This window comes from Periophthalmus magnuspinnatus, chromosome 17 (assembly GCF_009829125.3).
Source record: "Periophthalmus magnuspinnatus isolate fPerMag1 chromosome 17, fPerMag1.2.pri, whole genome shotgun sequence".
In the NCBI taxonomy this organism is placed as follows: Eukaryota; Metazoa; Chordata; class Actinopteri; order Gobiiformes; family Gobiidae; genus Periophthalmus; species Periophthalmus magnuspinnatus.
The window spans coordinates 12,205,406-12,226,983 of NC_047142.1; the positions used below are offsets into that span (position 1 = coordinate 12,205,406).

The window sequence follows — 21,578 nt, forward strand, 5'->3', positions numbered from 1 at the left end:
CAAGAGATTAACATTAAAATCACCACACACAATATGAATCTTTCTTGAATTAGTAAACAGGGCATCAATTTTTTTGGTTGAAGCTGTCAAGACATGATCTGGGTGATCTATACAGGCAACTAACACTTACATTTTTTGACTTCCCTAAATTTATTTCAACAGTCAAGCACTCCATGACTCCATCTACAGCAATCGTTTTGCTCTTAATTACATTGGATTTTAATTCTGCATCGACGTACATTGCAATTCCCCCACCTTTCTTATTAGGCCTGTTTAATGTAAACAGCTCATAGCCCTCCATTTCCACATCACAACCCTTATCAGCATCTAGCCAGGTCTCAGACACAGCTATAACAATACATTTTTTAAATTGTCTAAGATACTCCTTAATATTGTTATAGTTTTTGTATAAGCTTCTACTATCAAAGTGTATCACTGTGAAGGCGCCATTCGAATTTACACGTTTAAATTGTTCATCAATATAATATCTACAATTATTAATTACATCATCAGAAAAAAAGTGACCATCCGGATCTATATCATTTCCAAATTCATTAGTTTTATAATTCAGAGTTTCATGTGTCTTTAAGTTTATATGTTCAACATTTTTACAGAGTTCATTTACATTATAGCTAATTCATCATCATCTATTCCTCGAATTATATTTAAAAACTAATTTTCACTTAGAGCCATTTATTTCTTATTAACCTTACCCTTGTTACCCCATAGCAGACACGCACATGCACACAAGTCCTTTTTCCCCCCTCTCTGTTCATTTTTCTCTCCAATGTAAAACAGTACATAGTCTCCAAAATCAAGGTTACCAAGTAACCTTCCCTCTGTCCAACAGAAGAAAAATAAATAAATAAATAAATAAATACATCCACTAGTTCTCCTGTGTTTATCCACAATGTCACTGCTCAGTTCATAGTTTCCACATAGAAGTATCTTCCAATATGACTATATAAGTATCAATACCTGCTCAAATGAGTATTTAGTTTCGATACAAGTTTTAGTATTGACTAGGGTCTGATTTTTCACTCTTTTGACAACCCTAATTGGCCAAGCGGCCTAAAAGTAATTTGATATAGTTTATTTGCCTGCTTGTTTGTGTGTATCTTTTCAAATTAAAGGTACACAACATTGACTTTTTTGGTGAAGAGTCCGTTGCCTTTTTGTCTTCTTGGAGATGATATATCACTTTGCCTGGAATGTTCCACTGTGTGGCATTAAACTTGTATAACTCCATGGAGACAAGTATGTGACCGCCAGGCACCAGTTACACATCAGATCACATATAAAATTTTGTTTGAATTCTTTGCACGAGGGAGTTAAAGTTTTCATTTTGTCTTATGTCTTCTTCTTTTATAATGTTAACACCCAGGTATTTCATTTTTTTGTTTCACAGGAATTCCAGATATTTGGAAAACATTACAAGATTTGATGGAGAATAGTTCAGATTTGGAAAGGATTCATTTGAGCACTAGCGTAGCATAGTTTACTAAGAAAAAGTTAGCAGAGAAACATATTTCTCTTCCTGCAATGGATATTCTTTTAAGATCACTATTCTTAATATAACTAACTAAAATTCGCATAGGTAATAGAAATAAAAAGGCAGAAACTGTGCAGCCCTGGCGTTTTATATTCCATGTTCTATATCAAGTTGCTAACAGATTTTTATAAATGCTCACCAAGGTTTTACCTAGCTACAAATGATGCACTGTAAGCACGTGACGCACAGCCAATCAAAAAGCCCACAGCGCCGACACGGAAGCGGAGGCGCCCTATTAAAAGTTGGCCACTGTTTACCCCATGTTACTACTACTTTATACACTATTACAGTCGCTGCTAACATATCTTTCTATGCAAAGTGTGAACACCGAGCCGGAGACGAGATGAAGGCGCTGCTGTTGCTGATTGTTGCCGTGTGTGTGAAGTTTGAGCCGGGCAGAGGAGACTATTCCTGCGCCCACTCCCCACGCACCTGGTGCTCTTCTGTGGAGGCTGCAGTCCGCTGTGGGGTGAGGGGGTGATGGGGCTGGGGCTGATTTTAAGACATTTTGGAATATTAACCATTTCTGTTATCAAATTACAGATGTGAAAAACAGCCTAACTAATTATTAGTGTTGGGGGGAGTAACTGAATAATAACTGACTGACAAATTTGGGAAACTATTCCGGTACACTTTCTTTTTTTTCATTTTTTTTTTCATTTTCATTACTTTCATTTCACTTTTACTTTCTTTTTGGTGGTATTCAGAATACAGTTGCTTTCCTAAAATTAAAGGAATACATTGCACTATTTGATCACACAGTTTAGGCTTCAAAATGCACAGTATTAACCCAGCTCTTGTGGTGAGTACTGTACAGGTGTGATTTTAACTTCTACAATTACTGATGCAGAAAATGCAAAACAAACAAAAAACAAACATAAAGCTGTTTATAATCCTCTGTTGTATCTTTACACTATAATTTAAATGCAACTTGGTGTAAAAGTATTCTAAGCATTAAGAATGCAGTACTCTGATTTGTTACATGGTTCAATCAGAGTACTGTATTCTGAATACTTTTGCACTTAAATTATAGCGTATAAACTTGAACATATTATTACAGAATGCTTGATTTCTTCCACTGTTTGTTGCATATTAATTTATGTAGGAAAAATCACACACACACTGCTAGAGCTGCTTTCTTTTTCTGTGTGCAGTTCGAGCCAAAATTACATGATGAAGTACTGTCATGTATTCCCTTAATATAAAAAAAAGGAACCATCAAATGAAAAAATTATATAATAAATATGTATTTTCTGTACATGTTTTTAGTTACTTCCCAGCATGGATCATGTTACTGTAGCCTAATTGACTGGTCTGGATTTTTGGGGGTAATTGCAGTGGTGGGAAGTAACAAAAGTAAAAGGCCTGTAGGCGATTCGAATTTTGCGCTTTCTGGTGCAATAGCACCAAAGTTACGCAAAAAAGAAAAGTTGTGATGTATAAAAATATACTTAGGGGAGTAGGAGGGTTGATATCATAGTAGGACAACAAGATTAATCACAAATCAAATCTAAATCACAATTTGAATGGACACATTAAGCAAATCACAAAGGCTGCAATTTTTGAAGGATCATTATTTCCTCCAAAAACAATAAACTCTCCTGTTTTATTCTGCATGAAAAAACTGCTAACCCTGTTTTTTAGATCTGTTCAAAATGTTCTGAAATGTGATTCTTGTATTAGTTTGTCAGTTCAGAGTCTTTGGGGTAATTGCAGATGTTTTATGTTGCACTTTATCACCGCAGCAAGTTCTTAGTTTGTGAACTGTGTTCACAGGCGATGGCAATAAACGTCTTCTGATTCTGATTCTTATTCTGATTCTGAAAGTAACTAAAGTAAAACTAGTTTAGACTATTTGAGTACTATTTTAGTGTCTATACTTTTCTTAAGTACTTTCTTCTTGTGGATAGAATAGAAATACTAGATATTTATACTGTCTGCATGTGAACTTTATTCTAGTTTCAATACTAGGTTTAATATCTGATTTTCAATACTTTTAACAAACCTACTACCCTCAGTAATGAACAATGATTTGAATACGTCTAGTCTGACTTCCGTGTTAGAATCAGATATGGCTGCTCTTTGTGCAGGTCTTGCAGCAGTGTCTAGAGGCTAACTTCACGCGGGAGCGGCAGACAGCAGAGCCGGTGAAGGTAGAACTGTACTACGAGAGCCTGTGTCCTGCCTGTAGGAACTTCATTGGATCCATGCTCTACCCCACCTTTGTGCTGCTGGGGGACATCATGGACCTGACACTGGTCCCCTATGGCAACGCTCAGGTGCGGCTCTGCAGTCAGTTTTATTCAAAAGTTCAGTTATTGCTCCAATCAATTACAAAAATGGTGATATAAAAGCAAAAAAGATCAGTTATGACTGTAATGGGCACTTGTTCCGTCTAATCTTCAATGGATTTAAAAACATGAATCAGAAAACGTTACCATTAAATGATAAGTCTAGACTGCCTCTACTGGTAAATTCTTACTAAAGTCACACCAATCAGTTACCGGTACAGTTATACAGTATAGTACAGGACTGTATAATTTACCAAGAAAAAAGTTAGATAACTCTACTATTTTCTTTTTTTATATATATTTTAAATTCACATCCTTACTCTTGGCTTTGTTGAACCATATTTAGTAGTTATTTAACTTTTTTCTTTACTACATAATTCCAAACACTGTCAAAAAAGATTTAAGATTATCTGAAAACTCAAGAAAAAACAAAATGCATTTTAAAAACATATTTTTAGAAGCTTGTCATCAATACGAGCGTTCATGGTTTGATTTTCAACAAAAAAGAATAGGGTGGTTAATGCTAGCTAGCTTGTGACTGTAATCATCAGTAACTTGTCAGACTTGTTTAACAGCACAAATCAACTCACCTGTTGTAGTTCCAACTAAACCAGCTCTTTCTAGTCAGATTGTGTTAAAATAAAGCTCAGATTAAAGTCTAACAAACCTCAGACAGAGCAGTACCTACAGTTAGAATCACACTACCAGGCAATGTTGATGACATCAGCTGCAAAGTATCAATAATGTAATTGTAATGATAAAATGGTTATTATCCTTTCAGGAGTCTTTTGATGGAGGGAAATATATTTTTAAATGCCAGCATGGAGAGCAGGAGTGTTTGGGTAACATGATCGAGGTAGGAGTTTTGGCCCACTATTGTGCACATTTTCATTCATTCATGGTTTTAATCCTACTTAGTATTTTTAAATATGCTTTCTGAACATAGGCCTGTATGCTGAACCTGACCAGCTCTGATGCTTTTCTCCCAATCTACTGCATGGAGGCTTCCAGGGATGTTGTGAAGGCGGCCCAACCGGTACCAAATCAGCATTTTAATTTTGACTAAAGTTTGACCATGGAGCACAACAGTGAGCACCCATCCCCTGGTTCCAAAAAGTGCAAATATTAATTATTCTCTTTTTATTTTTTATTATTTGTTGAGGTGGTAGGAATATCAAGCGTGGATGGGGCTACAGGCATTGATTTTGGTTTTTTTTAGATTTTTTGTTTAGATTTGTTAGATTTTGTTTTGTTTAGATTTGTTTGGCTTGTTTCTCATGTTTGTCCTACTTGGACTCAGCGCTTTTCTCTCTGACTTGGAGCTTGAGTAGAGTGAGTGGTGAGAGTAGACAAATCTTCATTCTTGTCTTCCTGATCTTCTTGCCACTTTCTCAGGTGGTGGCTGCAAGTGGCTTTCCATCGATCTTCAAGTTTATGTTGGACAGGCCTTGGAAGGCTCTTCTGCACACTTGTTCTGAATAACAATAGCATGAAATGTGGAATGACATCATGACGGTGTCCTGTCATTTCTCTCCAAAGTTTCTGTGTTCTCTTCAGATATTCTAACCATTCTTCTGGAGCCTTGTATTTCAAAGAGGTAAGTTGTGTGAAGTCTGGTTGAGTGGGGAACTCTGCTCTATGTCGTATAGATTATTTCTGAACTGATGGAATGGGAGAGTAGTGTTGTTCCACAGGATATGTTTAGTGGCTGCATTCAGGATTTCTTCTGTCTTGTGCTTATTCACACATCTCCAGCTGTTTTGTCTTCAAATTCTTCAATCCACTTGTTTACATTTCTTTTAATTGGCAGAAGATCCTTTGTTAGGGCTGATAGGTCTCTCTATCCCCATGGTGAATCACGTACATTGAAAAAGGATTTGGATATTGTCCTCATTCTGTGACCGTGCACTGCATGCTTCTTTTTCATGATTATTCCTGTATCGGTGTCATGATCTGAGGTCCAGCTTTTGGTAACAGAGGATAAGGTGGATGTGGATGATGGATAAAATCCACCAATAGCTGTGGAAAATGGAGATTTCCTCTTGCGGGTCTGTCTGTGTTTGCATACTGCTAACATTGGCAAATTTTTGTTTGAGCAATTCTTTAATCCGGAGAGGTAAGCAGCTTCACCCTGTGTTGGCATGTTGCATTTAGGAGGAATCAGAGAAGATGTTTTCTGTGTTCCTGTTAAGCTGGTTCTGCTGATGTTCTATTGTCTATTACTTTGTGAACTATTGTTTATAATTGTCCATCTTGAGATGTTTGAATTTCTTTTAGAGCCTGGATTGCTTGAGTTTGGTTCTTGTAATTGCCCAGATAGCAACCTTAGCGGTTTTGACAAGAAACAGAACAGAGCTGAGGGGATTTGTCCAGTGCTGACTCAAGTGTATTCATTAGAAAATTAACTAGATGCACCAGTGGTTGTTGGGTGAGATACAGTGGTGTAGACACTGGGGTGGGAGGAGCCTTTGAGGAGTTTGGTGGATGTTGTTCTGGAGGTGGCAGTGGGAAGGTCTTCAGTGTGGTTACAGAACTACAATACTCCACTGGGCTTCTTCAATGACTATATCATGTCCTTGATCCAAGTACTTGCTGCAAGAGCTTCTTCAGCCTTCTTCACTTTAACCTCACATTTTGATCTGTTTAATGTGTGCTTTCAGAGAATGACTTCATTAATCAGTGCTAGTGCAGCCTCTGCAGCTCAGTGAGAATTCTGAAGGTTCTGGGCTTTCACATAACACAGTGCCTACCCATATACTGAGATTGAGAAAAACTTGTAAGTGTTCTCTATCTGCAGGTTAAGACACTGTGACTGTAGTACCTTTTTCAAACTTGTGAGCGCACAGGCTACATACAGTTCCTTTAAACATGTATTAATTCCAATGTCTTTATATTCTGATCCAATTATGACAGTTTTACACTAGATTGCTCTTTTGTTGCTTGTATTCAGTGTGTGGAATTGTTTGCGCCAGACCTGAGCTGGGAGCGGCTGATGAAATGTGTGAATGGCGACTTGGGAAACCAGATCATGCACCAAAATGCCCTAAAGACCCAAGCATTGAAGCCTCCTCACAATTATGTGCCCTGGATCACCATCAACGGGGTAAGATTATATACTACTGGCACTATTAAAAACAACTTGGTCAGGCAATCGTAAAGATTTTACCATTACATTAAATGCCATTTCATGCACATCAGTTGAATCACTTTATCCACAAGGGGGCAATTAAAAGGCACGGAGAGGAGCATAGTTACATAATAAAGATATACATAAGATGAATCATAACATCCATGCAAACAATAGAGCTGATGTGAAAGTGCTGATATTGCAGTGCTGGGGGAGGGAGGGGACAGAGGTGAGGAGCTGAACGACTGAAGGGCCAAAGGTGTCGTCCTTCTCTGTGTCCTACAGCCCACACAGCACAACCCACACAGTACGGTCTGTCCTGGATACAGCCACACAGCACCGGGTACAGCACATGTGCTGTAATGCCTTTCAAACACTGGGTACAGGACATGTGCCCTGAAGCAGCCACTCAAACACTAGATGCGGAATATGAGAGGGGTCCCACTCAAACACAGGGCACAGAACATGTGCCCTTATGCCACTTAAACACAGGGTACAGAACATGAGAAGGGTCCCTGAGGATTCTGTGGGCTGCTCTCATGGCCGCTGGTCACACAGAGCAGGGGGTGATCTGACTCTGGACAATAAAGTTGGCGCAAACATTTATGACTGATAAACTGTGACCTGTTTTGAACATTAAGTAAAATCAGCACATATATGAACAGGACCAAACGGTCTCAGTAAAGGCATGTTTTTAATCTCCTCAAAAGGTGCTACCTCTGGTGACAAGAGCTCTTTTGTGTGTGATGAGAATGTTACCAATTCATCAAAAATAGTTGCGAGATATTTATACTCTTGAACCATCTCCACAAGCTCTCCCTGGACCGTAGTAGAGACAGCCTCTATAAGCTGTTTCTGCTTGTTTGAAAATGTCTCAATCATGTCCTCTGCTTTGTTTATGTTGAACTCCAAACAGAGAAGAGGAGAGAGCAGAGACTGTATCGTCAGCAAACTTAACCTAACAGTTTGGCGGAGTTGACCTACAATCATCAGTGTATAAGATATACCTTAGAAGGGACGATAAAACACATCCGACAGTGTGGAGTATTACAATATTAACGTGCACAAATTATTCACTCAAAGTGCCACTCTAAGTAAACTAAGATGGAGGGAAAAAACATTATCATTTGCATAATATGTCTCCTTTAATGTCCACTTGGCAATACAGATTGTGCCAACCAAGTCATCTAACATTCAGAAAGGTGAGAGGGGATCATCCTCACTCACTCTTGGCCTGACGCAAATTATGAAATGAGCTACACAAGTTAAGAATGTTTTAGACATTTAGTCAATTGTATCCCTAGTTTGATTATAATTGTCTGTTCTTCCAGGTTCACACAGAGGACCTACAGGACAAAGCCTTCTCTGCTCTTGTGCCTCTTGTGTGTAACATGTATAAGGTATTGTCAGAATACTTTATACTAATTTACTTCATATCATACTTATTCATTGCATTCAAAGTATTTACTGATCAAATGTATTCTGTGTTTTAGGGTGAGAAGCCTGCTATTTGTGGAGGGGCGGGAAGACGTTTCAAAAGCTACTGTCAAAAGTGAAGAGTAGCACATTTTTAGCTGAAAACTCTACCTGAGCCATATGGGAATGGATCAAAGGGAATCTTATACCATGTACCTTTAATATGGAAAACATTTTTAATATACATAAAGTACTCATTAGGGAAGCTTCTAGTCGTTTCTGGTTTTTTGATTGATACACATTTCCAGTTCCTTTTTCCTTTTAAAATTGCAAATGCCAACATAGCTAAAGACGAAATTTAAATCTGTCAACTGGACAAATCGTTGTAGGAGTGAAGACATTTCACTGGTCATCCAAGCTGCTTCTTGAGTTCTGGTCAGAATTATTTTTCTCTTAAGGGAAGAGCTGACTACACTGAAATTGGAAATAGCAAGATGGAGTAACATTTCATGCATATTCAACATGGAGATTTTTGTCTGTTACAATGTTTTAAGGTGTCTATATCATCAGATTGTCAAGCATTGTTAAGTAAAAAAAAAAAATATTAGGCTCAAGAAAGACAGAGAAGGTGGATTTAGAAAAAACAAAATTCAATTCTGATTTTTAGAACAGAGCTGCTAGTTTGGCTAGCACTTTATATGCTAGATATTATGTCTATAATTAAGCCTATAACAGTTTACAAAAAGTGACCTTCATGTTTAGTTTAGCTTATTATGCCTTTATTACATTTACATAGCAAAACCTCACAGTTGGCGATGTATTCAACACATTTTCATCCTGTATCTTTACGCAAGTTTAATATTAAATTAAAAATTAGATTGAGAGTTGTCTTCAAACATGTTCTGGTGAATAGAAACTAGCCATTATAAAAAAAAAATGCTGTCGTCATCAGTCACGTGTTTGCGCTTGCACGTGACCTGAACGTCCAATCAGAAACACTTGTCTTAAGGAAGTGGCGGCGGGTTAAAAAAGTTAGTCCGGCTTCGTTGTATGGAGTTTAACGTGGCTACTATTGTGCTTGCTCATGCTAAGCTAACCCTGTGACCAGTCTACGTGTATCCCTCGTCCTGACACCAGTTCACGATGAAGGCACTGCTGTTGGTGATTGTCGCCGTGTGTGTGAAGTTTGAGCCGGGCAGAGGGGACTCTCCCTGCGCCCACTCCCCACACACCTGGTGCTCTTCTGCGGAGGCTGCAGTCCGCTGTGGGGTGAGGGGGTGATGGGGCTGGAGCTCATTTTCTCAATTTACGAATTTCTGGAATATTAACCGTTTCAAATGAAGTCTGTTATCTCTATTATTATACTTTTGATGGGCCAATCTAGTTAATCTGTTTTTGTTTTGTACTGTAATCTAATTATATATTGGATAATATTCTCGATAAACCTCATTTCAACCTCAATTCTGTTGGCACCAATTAGCTTCATCATATCTTTCCGCAGACCGCACATCTGCCATTTAAAGGGCATAGTGCACTATTTTCTCTCACTATTTTATCTGTTATAATGCTCTTACCTCCGCAAAAACACACCTAAAGTTGTGTTTTGTTTCATTCACACATGTTTAACACACAAATCCTGCATATTTAGGCTGAACTCTTCTCTCAAACTGAAAACCTCTTGATGTCATGTGGTGATTCAAGAAGTGCTCCACTGTGTTTTTAAACTCCATTCAGACCTGAGACCGCTAATCTCTACTGAACTAAAGGTAGTTGTTAACTTGAAAACTACCTCTACATGACATCACGAGGTGGAACAGAGTATTTTGAGCTTTGGAGATGTAGACAGACTAATAATAAAGGATTACTCAAGCATGTGAATAAAACAAAACACAACTCCAGGGATGTTTTTGATGAGATAACAGCACTCTAACAAGTCAGTTTTGTATAATATAAGACCTTTAAATCTAGACTATAATGTATATTTTCTCACTTATCGGACAGCTCCACACAAGTATTTTTTTTAGGAATAACTCTATAATATTATTGTTTTTAAGGAACCAAACTAGTTTACTTGTGTAATATAAATATTACGGGGTATTATATCACAGTTAGCACCATAGACCTTTGGCACCAATTAGCTTCATCATATCCTTCCGCACATGTGCCATTTGGAGGCATATTTGTCACACTTAACATTACTAAACAAGAAAAACAAGATGATTTATTTTGACTCAGGAGAAATTTACATGGAGAATAGCATTTCATTTTTCGCTTATATATAGAATTTGTGTTAGTTGTTAAGCTCAATAGGCTAGTTGAACACGAGAAACTAGGAAACTGTAGTTGTAAGCCAATACTGTAAAATATATATATTTTTAAATAAAAAAACTCACTTGGAGGGTTGTCTAAATCAGACCCTAAAACTAGTATTGAAATTAGACACTCATTTGAGTCAGTATTGATACTAAAAAGTCACATTCAAAGGACAGAAATTAACCTTCCCTGAAGAATGATCTTGAGCTGTATCAGAACAACTATAAGACACATACACTAGTATAAATCCATGGAGCGCTAAAAATCACATTCCATTGTCTAAAGAAATCGTGGTATTGTCCTGTAGGTTTTGAAGCATTGTCTGAAGGCTAACTACACCAAGCTGCAGCAGACAGCAGACCCAGTGAAAGTGGAGGTGTACCATGAGAGCCTGTGTCCAGACTGTAGAGGATTCATCACCCAAATGCTGTACCCCTCCTCGGTGCTGCTCAGAGACATCATGGACCTGACTGTGGTTCCCTACGGCAACGCTCAGGTCAGCTACTCTGGGCTGACCACAGACTAACTCATGGTAGTTTAAATTACGGCTGTGAATTTAATTGCAATCAAACTGAAACCGCAATTTGAATGGACACAAAGGCTGCAGTTAAAATACCATAATTTCGTCCACAAACAACAAAATCTCCTGTCTTATTCTGCATAAAAAACTAGGGATGCACTGATACCAATACTGGTATCAGTTATTGACACCAATTCAGGAAATTCAGCTGGATCAGGTATAGATTCCATGATATTGTTTCAGCCGATATGCTGGTTGGGCCTTTAATTTGATGTAACAAGACTATTTACTGGTTGATGTAGGCCGAGGACATCTCATAATGTTTGGACTTGTATTCATACAAAACTGTTCAGTAGTTACTTGCAAGATGAATAACAATTACGTAATGCATTTGACTATTTTGTAATAAGTTATCTGTATTTTAGAGGACAAAAGGCCATTCTCAGCCCCTACACTGATATTTATATCGGGTATTGGTGCTTTGGTGTATCCCTAATAAAAACTGCTAACCCTGTATTTTAGACCTGTACACATAAGTTCTGAAATATGATTCTTGTATTAGTTTCTCATTTCTTTTTGTCAATTTTTCTGAACATGTTTAAGATGTGAACTTTGAACAGAATCCTATTATTAAAACATAAATCTCAAATCTAAGCAAATTGCAAAACTTGTCTGAAAAGTCACAATTGGATATTTTTAAGGTGGTGAAATTGTTATTTGTTTACAGGAAAGCTTTGATGGGCAGAAGTATGTGTTCACATGTCAACATGGAGAGCAGGAGTGTCTAGGCAACATGATCCAAGTACACGTTCCAGTGTGCACTGAGGATTTGTTTATAGAATGGTTTATATAAAGTAAACTTACTTCTTACCGCAGTCCTGTTTACTGAACATGACGAGGAGCAACGCACTCATCATCATCTTCTGCATGGAGGCCGCCACAGATGTGATTAAGGCTGCTAAATCGGTAAGTCGGTCCTATGCTGTAACTGTCCTCCACCAAAATGAAACGTCTATCTAAACTATCATAACACTAACCTCGTTTAAATTTTAAATGATTTTTTTTTTTTTTTAGAGATGTGCCATAAATATCTTCTAAAAGGTGAAAATAAACATCCTGTAAATATCTATATTGTCCTGACTAGTGTTGAATGATATTAAAATTTCATACTCTATTTCAATACTACGGAATAGACTCGATGCTCAATACCAATTCCAATACCAAGCTGATAATAAAAAAACACTCTTTAAACAGTAGAATGTAATTTTCAACATCAAATCGTTGTACTTTCTTTTATATTATCATGCAGCCTTATATCTATGTAATCCCTCAGTCGTCCAGGTAGGTTCATAGTGGTCCGTGGGTGTATACTAGTCTATGTGTCTTATACTTGTTCTGATACAGCTCAAGATCACTCTAAAGCTATTCAGAAAAGGTTCAGCTCTGTCCTGTGAATGTGACTTTTTTACTATCAATACCTGCTCAAATTAGTATCTAGTTTTGATACTTTTGACAAACCTAGTCTTGACATAATAACCCCTTTTCCTGTGTGACGTATTGAACATATGCCTCGATTCCCCTTACGTGTTATTGTGTGCAGTGTGTGGAGCTGTATGCGCCTCAAATCCTCTGGGACAAAGTGATGGGTTGCGTGAATGGAGACTTGGGAAACCAGATCATGCATCAGAATGCCCTAAAGACCAAAGCCTTGAAGCCTCCTCACACATTTGTGCCCTGGATCACTGTCAACGGGGTACACCTACTCCACTATCCTCTCTATTTCTAAACAAATCCAACTATTCATACACTTCCAAAAACTGAAAGGTCAAGGAAAAACTTTCATTTTGCCTTCTTCCAAATGTTATCTGGATTAGACTGAAATGTTTTGTTTACCTGCTTAACTAGTTCCATGTACATAAACCAGGAATGTAACTTCTAAAATATGACAATGTTGTGTACAACCCACAATTCAATTAATTCAGATTATAAAACAGATTTTTTTTTTTTTTTAAATGTTCGGCGGCACCGTCAGAAATGTCACTTTCCTTTACTTAACCCTTACCTGTGTCTACCACCGTTGTCATCAGGTAATCATGTCAAAGAAATAACTACTAGAATAGACAAGTTTTTCCCAAAGAGCAGCCTCTCCCTCTGCCTCTGAGTGTGCGGTACCACCTGCCCCTACTCCCTCGCCTTCTCTCTGATCCAGCCTCAGCTCTCACCTTCTTTACGTTCTTTCTCTCCTCTGGTGCTTCTTATATTATAATCCAAGTTAACAACTATTTTTCTCACCTTTTTGAATGAACCTTAAGACCTAATTTAGCACACGGACATTGCTCATCTTTCTGCTGTTATTGGTAACGCGTGCATGCTTTAAGCTTAGTATATTGATAAACTCAAACTTTAAATCTGGACTTATTGGTCCTATCAACACAAAATAAAACTAGTGATCCTCATACCCTGCTCTCTATACCTGAAGACCGGAAGTCTGTTTTCAGTAACATGGAAGAAATGTAGGGAAAAAGCCAATGTTGAAATAATTTCATGAATTAGTTTATTTATTATGTTATTTTATGTATCGTGATGAATCAAATTGTAGGTTCTGTAGGGCCACATAATGGCCAAAAATAGCTGAGCAGGTAAAAGAGAAATCGCTCCATTTTGACTTATTTCTATTTCACCCTAAAAACTATAATAGTTCCAAATACTGCATGTTATTTGAGGATGTCATTGTCATTTTACTTCCAGGTCCACACAGATGATCTACAGGATAAAGCCATGTCTTCTCTAATTTCTCTTGTATGCAACGAGCACCAGGTAATGTCAGAGTACTCATAGGTTGTTTTATTTTACTTTATATGAACTTTCTCCAAGTACTTCTGTATTTAACAAGCTTTAAATGTTTATCATCTTAAAGGGCCCCAAACCTGCAGTCTGTGGATGAGGACAAATACCTACTAATCAGGTGCTGCCACGGTGACATCATAAATGAGAATAAAGTCTATTTAAAATACTGTACTGTCAAAGTGTGGATACTTACTCAGGAATATTATTTTGATTTGTGTTATGCTTGACTTTATGTTAAAATTGCTAATTTACCAAAATATAAATGTGCCTTAGTTTATTTTTTTAAAGTAAAATGTATCTTCCTTTTTAGGCGTTTTAAGTGTCAGGGAAAAGACAACATGGAAGGAACCAAAGGGAGAGCCTGAGAGGAACAACAGAGTGTGGAAAGAAAGCAAAAAGGTGCCTTTCAAAAGTTCATTCACCCATGGATCATGCAGGGTCTATATTCACCTCTAGATGGAGCCATAACAGCTTTCAGCGTTTTAACTAACGGGACTCCCTAAATGCTGGCACCTCCTCTGGGGACACGTCTTAGCGTTCCATGTCAATCAAAGCTAACTAACTGCTGCCTGCTATGTTTTCCCTGGAGAGAGTTCATTTCATAATCAGCAGATATAAATATAGCAAATATTAAGGTTCAGAGATATTGACTCTATTTTTGTGATCTGTTAAATACAGTTAACTGATGCCTTTATTTATAAGTTTCTTTTGTCTAAAATTTTTTTTTACTAGAACTCAGTTACCAAACTCTAAACTTCCCTGTTCCTAAACCTAACCCTGATCTTAATCCTAACCTTAACCTGTGAAACTATATATTGTCAGAAATAAACATTTTTTAGCCTAACCACCAACACAATGTGGGTGTTGTTTGGCAGAACTTGTTTTGGGGAAAATTGTGCCTTAGATGCATCAACAGAAAGTAAAAGGAAAACTCAGTGTATTTTTCGGAAGAATTTTAGGTTTAAATTAAACTTTGTTTTGTCAAAAAGTTTACTTTTTAGATGCACTTTTGAACAACTGCACAAATCACTCATAAAACAACTTTTATTTAAGAGGGGCTATTATCACATAACATATTTACATGACTCTGTCACCTTTTATTGTTGTGACAATGCTAAATTACCCCCAAAAATGTATTAACACAGAGGTGTTCAAACTATGGCCTGGGGGCCAAATCCGGCCCTCAGACCAGTTTTTATTGGTCCTCAGGCCTCCTGTTGAACCGGCCCAATTGATCATAAGCAGTACTTTTAACAGCAAATTAAACTATTTCTTCCACTATAACTTTATATGTCACATTGCAGTGTGATACAGACCTAAAATGAATGTGTTTCAAGCCTTATTAATACACAGCGGCTTTGTCAAAACTGTGTATAAAGCACCACACTGCATTGATCCCTGGTCTGTGGTCCTCCGCTTCGAATATGTTTTGAGATGTGGCCCTCAATTAAAAAAAAGTTTGGGCACCTCTGTATTAACACGTTTACTATTAACAAGTTTCACTTTCGTTTTTGATGTTCTGAATCAAAAGTCACTCCCCCTTCAGAATGCCACCACATTACAATCAGTGTGCATTCTGCTAATGAAACTACTGCACATTGCACCAGGTTTGTAAGGCTATAGTGTATTGTTTTGTATCCTGTTTTTGTATATTTATGGCAAATTGTCGTGTGGGAGCATGGATGACGTAGACTTGTGAGTGGAGCATTGGACAAATCTTACAGCTAAGTGTTAAGAAGGTATTAATGCTTGAGAAGGTATTAATGCTTGAGAGAGATCGCAAGATTACTCAAACATGTATGGATGACATCTAAGGGAATGATGTCATCACATGGTAGCAAGCTACAAAAAGTTGATTTTGCATAAAACCTACAGTTTAAGCCAATGATGAGGAAAATGCATAATGTGGTTAAAATCTCATTAAAACTGATTTGGCATAATATTAACTCTAAAGCTTAATTTTTTACCTTTCTGACATTAAAAGTAGCTTGGTTAAACTGTAACCTCCTTTAATGAGATGAGCAGAGAATGGTGACTAATGAGAGGCGTGGAAAGTCTCAGCATGTCAGCGCTCATATCTGATCTCAAACCCGGTTCCTGTGTCCTGCACTGTGGCATTTCCTCTGTTGTCTTGTTGACACAACCACAGCTTAAAATATGAGGAGAAGCAACTCTAAAATTTTCACTCAGGCAGAGGTAAGATCATTCTAACCCTTGACTCTTGTATTACACATTTTTTTCCTAAGCGGAATATTTGGTGTCTTTTGGTGTAATAAGCTATAAACATCTACATTTAGAAATTAAGAGTTAGACAAAGAAGTTTAAAAAAATCAGTGGTAAACATCTGCGGTGTTTTTCTTCTTACTCGATTCATACCTGTATTGTATGTAACTGTATTGTTTTGTAATCTGTCCAGTAATTTCCAATAATGAATTTAACTTTGGAAAAGCTGTAGATCTTAAGTTCTATAATGAAGAGCAAAACCACCAACTTTTGCAAAATTGTTCTTAAATTTCTCTCAAATCTGAATTTTAAATCTAAATTTAAACGGCCATAATTGGTAAATTGCAAAGGGTACAATCATTTTATTTTTCTTATTTAATATGTGCAGTGCTGTGCCTTCACAAATCAATGAACATTTTAGTTGTAAGTATGTAAAGATTATAGCCAACGTGGATCATTTCCATGTTCAGTTCCTCAGCAGGCTGATGTCAAACAATCTGAAGAACAGGGAAACAATCACAGAAAAGCACTCATTATACAGGCGAGTAAGAGACACGTGTAAGAACAGTTTATTTGAAGTTAAGTACTATTTCTGCAGTTCTTTTTAGAGTATACCATGAATTGAAATGATTTAATCTTGATTCTAAAATTATTACAATATTAGCTCTTTTAGCTCTTACTTATATTACAGGCCCGGGTCTGCAGGAGTGCAAAAGGGCAGTATAGACTTCGCACCCCTTTGAAACGCAAATGCATCCTCCTCCCCTCAGTCAATTTGGTCTGGACCCACCGCTGTTATGTTGTGACCTGAATAATCACGTTTATTGATTAACCTAATAATCTTGACATCTCTATCATACATGCATCAATATCCTATATTAAGTGTTGCGATCAATCGGATTTCGTGAAGCTACGTTTTACCTATTTGGTCCCACTGGCTGTGTAGACAATATTTGAAAAAGGTGGTAATTGACTTGGGAGCGATGCAGAGATAAGGTCATGGGTTGCTCTCTGTTCTGTGTCCTCTGAGGCTCAGAGCGGCGCCTCGAGTGTACACAGTCCAAGGTGAGGGGCTTGAGTCTCAGGACCTACTATCTGATCAAAGTACACCAGAACAAGGCTTTCATTCCTTTACATGCACTAAAAATATATTCTTAGTCTGACTTAATTGGATTTCAATCATCAGTTGCCTTGATGTGATTTAAAAGCTATTCTAAAATCTATAATGTCTGTATGTTAGTGGTAGGCTTGTCAAAAGTATTGATAATGAACCTTTCCCGAATGGCTTTAGAATGATCTTGAGCTGTATCAGAACAAGTATAAGACACATAGACTAGTATACACACACGGACCACTATGGAACCTACCTCGACGACTGAGGGATTACACAGATATAAGGACACATGGGAATATAAAAGAAAGTACTATGATTGAATCATTGAATGTTGAAAATTACATTCTATTGTCTAAAGAAAGAATGTTTTTATTATTAGCATGGCATCGGAATCAGTACTGAGTATCAAGTAATTTCCTCAGTAATGACATGGAGTTTGAAATTGTAGTACAGTATCGTAACAACACTAGTCTGTGGTTTGCCCTTGTCTTAAGTACAGTGTTAACTGTGGGCACCTCTTTCCCCTCATTCCCTGTTGTGTGTGCAGAGGCAGTGGGCAGAGGAGGCCTTGTACCTGGAGCACCATCATCGGGTGAAGAGGCTGGTGTCAGGGCGCCCCCAGTTGCCCCAGCTCTCCTGCAGATCGCTCCCTCAGAGCCCAGACGAGCTCACACCCAGAGACAGGCCACCAGACCTGGGCACAGCTCTGGAGCGTGAGAGTCCCTGTGATGGACCCCCAGAGCACACCCTGTTCACGGAGTCTCCCCGCAAACTCAAACACTCCCGGAGTCTGGGCACCCTCACCAGCTGTATCTCCCGGATCTTGTGAGTGACTTATTATTTTATTTTAAAGGGCCTCTATTATGCTATTTTTTGATCTATGTTACAATGTTGTTTCCTCATCACAAACATACCCATACTTATACTTTGTCTAATATTTAACTTAACACTCATCATGTGGTAATACAAGAAGTGCTCCACTGTGTTTTTAAACTCCATACACCTTCACTAGAATCATTTGGATAATTTCACCCCTGGAATTACCAATCTCTACTGAACAAAAGGTAAAAGTTAGCTGTTGACTTGAAAACACTTAAAAACGATTACAGGATTACTCAAATATGTGTGAATGAAACAAAACACAACTCTGGGACCTTTAACATACAGAGACTGAAAAGGAGTAGGCTGAAGCTTAATCTAGCATCATAATCTTGAAACCAGTTCATATTCATAGAAAAAAACAAAAGTACAGCAAAGTATAGCAAAGTACTATAGCACAAATTAAATATGAGAATTCATGTATCTGCCCAAAGTTAAATATTAGAATAGTACAAAATTTTAATTCTTCTGTACAACTGTTTGAAACATCTACCCCTTTAACAGATGTACATAAATTCATAATATTTGTTCTGATTTTCTTTTTTATAAACATAAAAAGCACATAAGTTCATCTCAGATTTTAAACATACACTGAAATGAGTTTGGCATAACATTATTTTAAATTCCAGATATGTTTTTTCAACGTGTAAAGGTTGACTAAATCAGAACATTTAGGTGTTTGAAAGTTTATAAATAATGGATTCATTGGTTAATTATAAGCTAATAATGTTATTGCTCTGATTGCCTTTTTTGCAAGATGAATATTGGTTTTGTATTAGTCTTGTATATATTGCAGACCATACTGCTGTGAGTCCTCACAGAACCACGCGCCCTGTCTCTCATTTCATCAGTAATCTGCACGTAAAAACTGAGTTTTGATATATCATGCAACCATAGACTGTATGTATAAATACATACACATACATACATACACATAGCTAACCTGTTAGCCGCCCCGTTCCAAATAGTAAGTGAACATCGCCACCACCATAGACTCCAATTCACTTTCTATTGAATAACCATTGCCCCTGTCTCTGTAACTGTTGCTGGTAGACTAGTCATTTTGGTCTTAAAATGTTCGTATTAACCCGCTCTACACGGTGATTTATTGTATATTAAAACTGAACTAAACACTAAATCAACCTTTTTTCATTACTGTGTATATGGTGTTTTAATAACACTTTATACTATTCCTAGTGCTTTTTTTGTTTTTGTTTTTTTGTGCAAACTAGGGACATTTACAGCTTTCTGGTTAAAAACTGAGTGTGTGTCTTTCTTTTATATTCCCCTGTGCCCTTATATCTGTGTAATCCCTCAGTCGTCCAGGTAGGTTCCATAGTGGTCCATGGGTGTGTACTAGTCTATGTGTCTTGTACTTGTTCTGATACAGCTCAAGATCATTCTAAAGCTTTTCAGGAAAGATACATTTCTGTGAATGTGACTTTTTAGTATTAATACTTGCTAAAATGAGTAGCTAGTTTTAATACTAGTTGTAGTATCAATTAGTATCTGATTTTTGATTCTTTTGACAACACTGTAGCTAACACAGCTTTGAATTCAAACTTAAATGGTGGATTCTTGTCTTGCGTGTTCTTCCACTTCTCCTCTATCTGACGTAAGTGGCGTAAGTGACGTAATTCCAACATGCGTTCATGTGTGATCATCTTAATGTACCGTGACCTACACACTGACTTCGTACCCTCCTCCATCAAACATCTGAGTGAAAATACAGCAGTGTTTGGAAGTAACTGAATACATGTACCGAGAATATATATTCACAGTTACTTTCCAAAAATCAAAAGAATACATGGTGGTACTTGATCAAACAATTTAAGCTTCAAACTGTGCAAAATTAGCTAGAAAACAGCGCTCTTGTAGTGAGTGCAGGTGTGATTTTTCCTTCTTTAATCAGTCATAGGAAATGCAGAACAAACTTGAACCAAACATTAAGCAGTTTTTAATCCTATGTTGCGAAGTATTCCAAGTATTCAAAATATAATACTCTGATTGAATCATGTACCAGAATATGTTGCAAAATCCATTTGAAAGCATGTATTCAGTATTCTGTAACTAAATACATTTTCAAAGTATTCTTCCCATCACTGCAAAACAGTTATGATAGTAGCCACGGCAACAGCATTACAGTTGTTGTTGTAGTGTGTCAGTGTGAAAAAGCTGCCAGACCTGTTGTACTAGTGTAATGTAAATCTTGATAAAAATGCACAATTCCTAGTTATGTCTTCAATTGACACGTGTTGATCTGTGTCAGCATGCGAAGAAGCAGCCAGTGCAACACATTCTGCTGCTAATCCATCTATTACCAGTTAATGTTAGTTGTAAGTAGAGTTGTTAAAAGTATTTTAAATCAGATACTTATCAGATACTTATAATCAGTACTAAACCTAAACTAGATACTCATTTGAGCAGGTATCGATACTAAAAAAAGACCCATTCATGATTCACAACTATGATTTAATGTTGTCACATTCTATTGTCTAAATAAAGAGTGTTTTTAATTATCATTGTGGTATTGCAATCTATTCCTTAGTATCGAAATTAAGTTCGAAATTTTAATATCGTGACAACACTAGTACTTAGTAGTCTATAACATCAAACATAAAATTTAAATGATATTGATTTTTTTTTTTTCTTTCAAAATCCTTGCTTGAGTTCTTCAATTTTTTTTTTATGAAACCTGAATTGTAGAAACTTTTTCATTTTTTCAGAATTTACATTTATAGACACAAAATTTGAAAACTGCCCTTTGATCAGTCTTATTATTATTATGTTATTTTAAGACAATGGCTCTGAACTTTTCACACCAAATAGCAGCAAAGAAAACATTTCCAGGTCTAATCCAGGGCTAAACCAGGTCTAAAAGTGGACTACATCATTTCCATTGTAGTTCTAAACAAGAAATCATCTAACGAGGACAAAAAGTGGTTAAAATGAACTCAAAATTAGGCAAACCCCACTAATTGATGAGCTGTCCAAGTACCACCTGAAGGATCTTGTGTACCACAGTTTGAGAAACACTCTTCTTAGATGAACTATGGTTACTTGTTCTCCGTTTTGACTGAATCCTCAGTGAGTTTGGGCCTTTCCTCTGAACATTGCCCACATGACTGCGGTGAGCTTCTAGTCCTAGATTTGGCTCAGATTAAGGTTAAAGGGGCTTCTTATTTTAAACTTTACAGTGCACTTTAAGGCTGCTACATAACAGCTTGTACTGTGCTTGTCACAGTTGTAACTGGTAAACATGTAGTGAATGCTGTCTTTTTATGAACAATGCTTTT

General features: G+C 37.2%; 3 protein-coding genes across 5 annotated transcripts in view; all 3 read left to right on the plus strand.

Moving 5' to 3' along the window:
• The first annotated feature begins 1,765 nt into the window (after window positions 1–1,765).
• On the plus strand, window positions 1,766–8,650 carry ifi30a (IFI30 lysosomal thiol reductase a). The gene is made up of 7 exons (XM_033981824.2): window positions 1,766–2,021; window positions 3,643–3,831; window positions 4,625–4,699; window positions 4,790–4,879; window positions 6,794–6,946; window positions 8,302–8,370; window positions 8,464–8,650. Exons 1-7 carry the CDS (start codon window positions 1,896–1,898, stop codon window positions 8,524–8,526), a joined length of 765 nt encoding a protein of 254 aa, XP_033837715.1. The 5' UTR covers window positions 1,766–1,895; the 3' UTR covers window positions 8,527–8,650.
• A 768-nt stretch (window positions 8,651–9,418) lies between these two features.
• LOC117384672 (gamma-interferon-inducible lysosomal thiol reductase-like) lies at window positions 9,419–14,948 on the plus strand. 2 transcript variants are annotated; one of them, XM_055228372.1, is made up of 8 exons: window positions 9,419–9,655; window positions 11,007–11,195; window positions 11,947–12,021; window positions 12,096–12,185; window positions 12,820–12,972; window positions 13,968–14,036; window positions 14,137–14,184; window positions 14,377–14,948. In XM_055228372.1, the coding sequence occupies exons 1-7, from the start codon at window positions 9,530–9,532 to the stop codon at window positions 14,161–14,163; spliced, it is 729 nt and encodes a 242-aa protein (XP_055084347.1). In that variant the 5' UTR covers window positions 9,419–9,529; the 3' UTR covers window positions 14,164–14,184; window positions 14,377–14,948. The 2 variants fall into 2 exon arrangements, with proteins under 2 accessions (XP_055084347.1, XP_033837717.1); XM_033981826.2 differs by lacking the exon at window positions 14,377–14,948 and having other exon boundaries at window positions 14,137–14,347.
• Window positions 14,949–16,076: 1,128 nt separating this feature from the next.
• Window positions 16,077–21,578, plus strand: part of pde4ca (phosphodiesterase 4C, cAMP-specific a) — a 96,959-nt gene continuing 91,457 nt past the window's right edge. For both annotated transcript variants that reach the window (XM_055228364.1, XM_055228363.1), the window contains exons 1-2: window positions 16,077–16,262; window positions 17,951–18,228. In XM_055228364.1, coding sequence (XP_055084339.1) covers window positions 16,224–16,262; window positions 17,951–18,228 — 317 coding nt within the window. In that variant the 5' untranslated portion in view covers window positions 16,077–16,223. The remainder of the gene's footprint in view (window positions 16,263–17,950; window positions 18,229–21,578) is intronic.